Source organism: Neomonachus schauinslandi, chromosome 4 (genome assembly GCF_002201575.2).
Source record: "Neomonachus schauinslandi chromosome 4, ASM220157v2, whole genome shotgun sequence".
Taxonomy (NCBI): Eukaryota; Metazoa; Chordata; class Mammalia; order Carnivora; family Phocidae; genus Neomonachus; species Neomonachus schauinslandi.
This window is the reverse complement of record NC_058406.1, coordinates 28266113-28273664: the sequence shown is the minus strand read 5'-3', so window position 1 is coordinate 28273664 and position 7552 is coordinate 28266113. Positions and strand designations below refer to the sequence as shown.

The 7552-nt window shown below is 53.2% G+C and overlaps 1 protein-coding gene across 1 annotated transcript; it reads right to left on the bottom strand.

Annotated features, from left to right (window-relative positions):
- Positions 1 to 1124: 1124 nt before the first annotated feature.
- On the bottom strand, positions 1125 to 7552 carry DNALI1 (dynein axonemal light intermediate chain 1). Its single transcript, XM_021683720.2, has 6 exons — positions 7408 to 7552; positions 6736 to 6881; positions 4757 to 4926; positions 3627 to 3805; positions 3151 to 3315; positions 1125 to 1291 (listed from the first exon to the last, which is right to left on the bottom strand). Exons 1-6 carry the CDS (start codon positions 7486 to 7488, stop codon positions 1256 to 1258), a joined length of 777 nt encoding a protein of 258 aa, XP_021539395.2. The 5' UTR covers positions 7489 to 7552; the 3' UTR covers positions 1125 to 1255.

Below are 7552 nucleotides of genomic sequence, written 5' to 3'. Positions count from 1 at the left end.
AGCCCAGACAGGTGATCTTAGTGGAGTCTTAGAATGCCTCAGGACACCGGGATGGGATAAAAGCTGGCTTCCAGTCTGAGATGAGAGGCACAGGGCACGTTTGACCCGGAATCCAGCTCTTCTTTTCGGCCTGCCCTTCTTTCAGGGAGCCTTGGAACCTTAACAGGGATGATGTTGGGTCAGAGCTCCACTGAGGAGGGTCCTTGGCACCTCCTCGGGAATACTGCGCAACTTGAGGCACTCCAGCTGAGCGGACACATTCGTGCCTTCCTACGTGTTGCTTGTGCAGCGTGCATGAAGGATGGCAGTCACTCATCTTGCTGCGCTAGCCCACCCTGGACTGCCCTAAATGAAAGATCTGTGTTGCTCACTTACTCTTCTGGGTCTACGAAACCAGGAGCAGCCCTGGGCCTCTGAACTTTGAGTTTAACTTAGGAGGAACAGTAAAATGCAGTCTATAGGCCATAGCCTCCTCATTAATAATTAGAGCTGCATGTGAGGTTTGGGTACCTCTCCAGTTGTTCATCAAACATAGCTAGTTAGAGGGGTATAGGGTCAGGGTGTGATTTTCTGCAGAATAAGATGAACAAACCAGATCAGGGCTCCTGAGGTGCAGGCAGCTCACAGTGGACCTCGTGACTTGTATTTCTTCCCAGTAAACATTTACTTTCTCAGAAGCCCTGGCTTTGGCTGCCATTGCTGCCTCACCTGGGCAGTCTGAGACTAGGGAAGAGGCTGGGGTGGGCTTGGCAGGCAGGGGTAGAATGACCTAGTATAAACACAGAACTCCAGCATGAGTCACTAGACCCGCACTGGGGTAGGGATGGTGAAAGACCTCAAGGGAAAGACTGAGGCCACACAGCAGCCCAAGGTCAGATACAAGATGCATCATGGACCAGAAATGGGACAGGGAGGCGGCTCATTCGGCTAGAAATAATTGATAGTATGGAGCAGTGGTGGGAAGGCAGTTTCACCTGCGAGGGATATGGCAGAAAGCCTTACTTTCTGAGTTGGCAAATCCCAAGGTTGGCCACATACAGAGACCGTTGGCTGCACCACCTTCCACTGCCCAGCCAGGAGCCTGGCTGCCAGACCTAAGTGTTCCATGCCACTGGGGCCACGTGTGACTTCTGACAAACATGTAGGTGGGGATCAGGGGGAGGGTATGGCTTGTTCACTCAGGAAACTAGCTTTTTTTTATTACAACAGGCTTAGGATGGGGTAGCAGTGCTTGCTGAGACCCATGTGGAAATGATCACTTCTTTGGTGCAATAATGCCTTCCAGTTGGGCCTGAAAAACAAAAACAAACTCCATTAATACTTGAAGCTTGCAGCCTTCAGCTGAGAGGTGATAAAGTCCCTGGGAAGAAGAATCCAATGCTGCCCCGCCAAGTGTTTTTCCCTCCATTCCCAATTCCGTATTTCCTAGATTAGCTGGTTTCGGGCTTGGCATCCAGTCTTGCTACGTTAGGAGAAACCAGAGCTGTCCTGGTTTCCATACAATAATGGCTCTGCGTAAAATATAAAGCACTGAAAAGGAAATTGAATAAAAGTTGTTGAAATAGTGGTTTTTTATGGCTCAGATTTCAGGCCTGAAATGCTAAGGTAAACATCTGGCTCTCTGGTTTGGGATCCTGGGAGCTCTGTGCTGGGACGAGAGGTTTTGGAAACAGCCATTTTTCAGCCACTTAGACAACTTGACACCCAATTAGAGAAAATTGCTACCAGTAAGTAGGGAGCTGTCCATCTTGTATGTAAAGCTTAAGACACTTGGGAGTTACTTACTCTGCTCCTCCGGCAGCCAGTAAAACAATTTACTATCATGGTATGTGGACAGATCTTTAAGTAGGTCTATCCTGGGGACAGCAAGCACTGCTTTATTTGCCGTGCAGCTTGGAGCCAATGAAAATAACTCACTCCTAAAGAGTCCTTCACCCTGGGGATGACAAGGTTGCTTGGAAATGTTAGAAAGATGCCAAGGTGTTCCGCTTTGCTCCTGCTGCTGGTACTGTAGGAGGAACTGAGGAACTCGGGCTTATGATAAAGGAACATGGCAGATAAGGCACGCAGCTTCAGAAGCCACTAAGTAAACAGATTGATGTCTGGCTGTGAAGTTTCTAGCTTTTCTTTGTTAAACTCAGCAACAGGAAAACCTGTTGTCCTGCACTAGCAGTTCATACAAGCCCTTCCTTATCTCAAGTGCCTGTCCTCCTTGGAGCCCCAAGAAGCCTGCCAGTCACAAGAATGTAAGCTTTCCATGAGACTAGGGAGGAAAGGGAGACAGCATCCAGGGGCCCCTCTGACCAGGGCCATGGAAGACTGCCACCAAACATCAACAGGTCCTATATGTAGAACAATGGTTCTCAAACTTCAGTAAGCACCAGAATCGCCTGCAGACCTTGTTAGGCTGTTGGGCCCCAACCCCAACGTTTCTGATTCAGTCGATCTGGGATGGGCCCAATGACTTGTATTTCTAAAAGTTCCCCGGTGATGATGCTGGTCTAGGGCCCAGCCTTAGAGAAGTTTCAGATCCCACAGAGAGCCTGGAGTTTCACACGCCTGGCCCCGCTCCAGCTCAGCTGGTTAAATGTAAACCACTGGCAAAGGGACTTTGAGGAAAAACACCTACCGTTGAGCTCCTCTGACCACACACCTGGGGAAGGTTCCTAATTTGAAATGGTTCTTCCCTCTCAAAGGGCCTTTCCTGCCCATCCCAAATGCCATGCCTCAGAAGGGCTGCAGGCGGGAAAGGCCTCCCATGAAAGCCTGCTGAAGAGATCCAGCCCATGCTAGGAAGGCTCCAAAATATCAGCTGTCATGGGAGAGAAGTTCCACTTTCTGCCATATCCACCTCTCCTGGAGGAGGGGCAACTTTTTTTCAAGGGAAAACTAACCCTCCACTGCAGAGCCAGGCTGAGGTGTTGTGGGAATCCAGGGCCAGATGCACGCAGAAGCTGCATAGTGAACCCTCACCCCCGCCCCCACATCAGCTCCCTTCACTCCTTCACTCCTTGGCAGTGCGCGGGGACAAGTCTGCTGAACCCTCTGTAGGAAACGGAGCCGCTTGGCCCCCTGCACGGCTGGGGGGTGGCAGGCAGGAGCCCCTCCACCTGGGCCTGCCGTGGGGGAGGCTGGGGAGGGGGGGCCCACCTTCAGCTGCTGATTCGTGCGCTTGAGGAACTGAATCTCCTCGTTGTGCTTCTTCTCCTCCACCAGTCTCCTCTCGATCTCCCGCTTCTCGGTGGCCTCACACTTGGCCTTCTGCTCGTTCACTTGCCTCTCCAAATCTCTCTTTTCTGTTTCCAATTCTGCAATCTGAGGACGGAAACTCGGGTCATCCTGGGCCTCCGCCAAGAGGACAGGGCGGTGTGAGTGCCTGGGTGGAGGGGACCTCGGATGCAGCCATCCAGGCTGAGGGTGCCAGGGTCTGTGCTGCCACCCAGTGGGAGGCTGGTGACTGGCAAGCACCAGGCGGGCCCGTGCACTCTGAACCCAGGGGTCCCCACTGACTGGATGGCCAGAGCCCCCTCGGAGGCCAGACTTTCGTCTGGAATGGCAACCCTGTGGCCCTGAGCTGGACAGAAGAGTTCACGGAGGGCGGAGGCCTCGTGGTCAGCCCCACTCACTTTCCTCTCCATGTCGGACTTCCCCTGCTCGGCCTGCAGCGCCTTCCTCATGCCGAAGGCCACGCTGCTCTCGTACAAGGTCTGGTAGGCGGCGATGGTCATGCGGATCTCGTCCCGGACTCGCAGCAACAGCAACCCCCTCTCCGCACAGTTGATGGTGACCTCTCGGATCAGCTCATCTTCCAAAGCGCACAACAAGGAGTTCAGGAGGGAGACTGCACCACGTCTGGGGCTCACCGCCCTTCCTACCGGGGACGGTGTAGCGTGTCCTCCCCACTCGGAGACAGAGGCCCCAGGAGCCTTGCCAGACAACTACTGCTCTGAAGGTGGCACGTGGGAGGATGGGCAGTCGGCGAGCCCAGGGCGGAGGGAGACAGGAGCCCTCGGGTTTGCTTGTAGCTGGGAGGCCCCCCTTACCGACCCGCAGGTAGAAACCCCAGGGTACGAGTCAGAGAAATCGGACTTTTCAGTCTGAGGATGGTGGCTGCTTTAAGGCAGCTGGGAAATCCTGTGTGCCCCGGTGGCTGGACGGGCTTGGGGCTGCCAACAGTAGGATTCAGAGCTTGCCCACACATCTCTTCCATGGGTGCTGACCATCGTCATACTCAGACTGAAGGGAGCCTGCTGGCCGCAGGTTTGGTGGCAGTTTGAATGTCAGAGTCCACACGGGCCAGTGAGTTTGGGCTGGGGGACAGCCATTTGACACTATCACTGAAATCTTTTGTGACTGTCAGTTAATAGCAAATTATCCCGAAATATTTTTCTGGGCCAAGGGCTGAATGTTGATGGATGGGTATAAATACAGAACATTTAGCCTTTCTGATTAAAAAACTAACATGCTTATTATTAAAAAACTATTTTTTTAAAATTCAAAATGGAAGTTCTCGTCTTCAAACATTTGCTAAGAGGTTAGGAACTGGGGGGTCAGGTTGGCTGGCAGATGACAGGGATGGGGGCGCATTTAGCAGATCCTGGGGCGGGATTTGGGGAGGGGGAGAAAAAATGACTCCAGGATGGGGTGGGCTTCAGCTCAGGGATACTCAGGGCTTGGGTTTGTGCTCAAGGGGAAGGGCAGGAGGTGGGAGAGGACCGCGTATCCCCCCAATGCCAGCCCGCGCCAGGCCACTCACCGAAACACTGCGAGTAGAGCTCCCTGCGCACGGGGCAGATGCCGGTCTCTCTGGCCTGCCGCTGCTGCAGCTTCAGGTCCAGCTGCTCCTGGAGATGCACCACATCCATCCTGGTGCTGGGGGTGCTGGACACCTGCTGGATCCATAGCTGCGTGTCCTCCACCCATTCCCTGTGGCACAGACACAGCCAGGCTGAGCAAACCTACAGCTAGAGGGGCCTCGGGACGTGAGCAAAGATGGCCCTTTGGGTTCTCTGCCTGAGCAGGAACAAAGGGGCAGCTCTGTCACCAACCCACCAGAAGCTTCCATCCCTCTCTCTTCCTTGGGGAGTGTGGGGCTCCATAGCCACACCCACTAAGCCGCCTCCACGGGGCCTCTACCTGGGAGCTGGGCAATCTCTACCCTCCTATGGCTCTCTGTGCAATCACCACCCATGTTCCAGATCTTACCCTCCTAATGGGTTGAGGACAGATTCATAGACCTTATTGCTTGATTGGAAAAGAAAGCCCAGTGAGAATTCCCCACTGACTTGTGGGGTGGGAGACACAGGGCACCATAAACCTTGTGCCAGCCAGAAAGGGGCAAAAGTGTGCAGTGGGGAGCTTCCTGAAGGCATGCAACTATGTGGTCCCCTCCCCACTCACCCCACCCCCCGCCCCCCCAATAAACCTTGTGTCAGAGGCTTGGCCAGGTTCCGGAATCACAAGGAGGGAGCCGGAGGGTAGAATCACCATGGGGAGAGGATTTCCATTTATTGACGGGAGGGAATCACCTGAAAAATGCCCCCTCCCTTCTTTGACTTCCATCTTGGACGAGACGGCAGTCACTCTTTTCATTACAGTCTTAGAAACTGTGCTGTCAACTTCTTACGTAAAAATAGTTGACTAAGCATGTCAGATAGTGATACACGTGGCTGCAGAAGGAGGGAGCAGGGTAAGGGGATGGTGAAGAAGGGAGAAGGTGCTCTTTTATAAGGATTCTCAAGGGAGGCCCCCTTGAGGAAATCACGTTTGAGCAAGACCTGAGTAAAGAGACAGAGGGGGATGATGTGGACATTGGGGGAAGAGTATCCTTGGCAGTAAGCACAGCAACTGTCAAGGCCCTGAGGTGGAAGGGTGATGGAAGTATTCCAGAGACAGCAGAGGCCCCGGTGGCATCAGCACACTGAACAAGAAGGAGAATAACAGGAGACAAGATCATGGATATATGAGGGGCCAGATGGTGCCAACTCTTGCAGGTCATTGTAAGGACTATGGATTTTAGTTGGAGTGACATGGGAAGCCATTAAAGAGTTCCTGGCTGAAGACTGGCATGATCTGGCTTAGGATTTGGGGGCTGTTTGGAGAATAAATTGTAGGGGCAAAGAATGGAAGCAAGGTTTTCAGATAGGAGACCACTGTAGGTGACAAACAGTGACGAACAAAATGGTGGAAGCAGAGGGGGTGGAAAGTGGTTAGATTTGTGATATAAATTTGAAGGTAGAGCCAAAATAATTTGATGAAGGATAGGACATGTGATGTGAGAGACCAAAAGGAATGAAGGGTGGCCTGAGCCACTTGTAGAAAGGAGAAGACTGGGGATGAGTAGGTTGGGAGAGGGGGACATCATGATTTAGTTTGGACATGCTGAGTTTGAGATGCCCAGGAGACACCTTCATGAAGATAATGAGGAAGCTGTAAAATACATGGGTCTGGAGTTTAGAGGAAAGGACAGGGCTGGAAATACACATTTGGGAGCCATCAGCATGTAGGTGGTATTTAAAGCCAGGAGCCTGTTTGAGCACTCAGGAAAAGAGGAGGATAGAGAAGAGGTCTCCCCTCACCCTTCCAGGATCCAGCCATCTGCAAGCTCTAGGAGTTCTGGGATGCTGGGAGGAAATCCTGGCCAGGAACAGAGAGACAGGGTGCCTCTTCCTACATTCCCAAGTTCTGGGATGCAAAGCCTGGGCCTTCTCGAAGCCACTGCACCTATGTTTTTACCTTGGGGGTAGGATGGCATTCAAGATTTCTTCTGCCTGCTTTGTAGGATCTGGGACACAAGAAGTTGAGGGGAGCTTGGTCTTTGGTGGCTGTGGGACTGGACCGGAGGGTCCAGGCTGCTGGGGGCTGACTTTCAGTGGCCGTGCCTGAGAAGAATGGACAAGTTAGGGCAGGAGGTGATTCAGACACTGAACTCCACATATCCAAGCCCTCTGGATTGCCCCAGGTCTTCTAAACACCCTTCCCCTCTTCCCAGCTCACTTTCCCCATCTCTCTTCTCAGAAGTTATGTCTCAGCTGAAGGAAGCCATGAAGTCTTTGGTCCCATCCCAGCCCAAGGCCTGTATCTCCTGGAACCAATGTTTCTGGCACAGGTGCTCAGCCCTCTAGTGATGGAGTGAGCAAGCACTACCAGATCTATTCTTGGACCAGACTACTATGAAAAAGAGGGAGCCCCATCCATCTTTGTGACTTCCTTCCTCATCCTAAATCTGCTCTCTGGGGTCACCCATCTGCGCTTCTTGTGCCGCTCTCCCATCTTCCTTCCCCCGTCCCAATTCCCTTTGCTCCTAGTTGCTGCAGCCCACGTCTCTCGGGACCCGGGATCCTTATCGCAGGGATCTTTCCCCATCGGAGCTTCCGGGCTCCCCCGCCCCCTAAGACCCGTCCTTACTTTGGGGCTCCGCTTCTCCGTATTCCGGCTCACCAACACCGGGGTGTCATACTTGAGCAGAGAGTCCGCAGGGGGGATCATGGCGGCGACGGTGGTAGTAGCCCGGCCGCGGCCCCTCGAGTGTGCGCCTTGTTTGCCGTCACCA

Bases quoted from the DNA above. Each gene is read 5' to 3' on its own strand.
- DNALI1 (XM_021683720.2), bottom strand. From the start codon at position 7,488: ATGATCCCCCCTGCGGACTCTCTGCTCAAGTATGACACCCCGGTGTTG. The intron at 3,316-3,626 runs GTGAGTGGGGCT...TTCCGTCCTCAG, and splicing joins AGTCCGACATGGAGAGGAAA to ATTGCAGAATTGGAAACAGA. The intron at 1,292-3,150 runs GTGGGCCCCCCC...TTTGTTTTTCAG, and splicing joins GCACGAATCAGCAGCTGAAG to GCCCAACTGGAAGGCATTAT.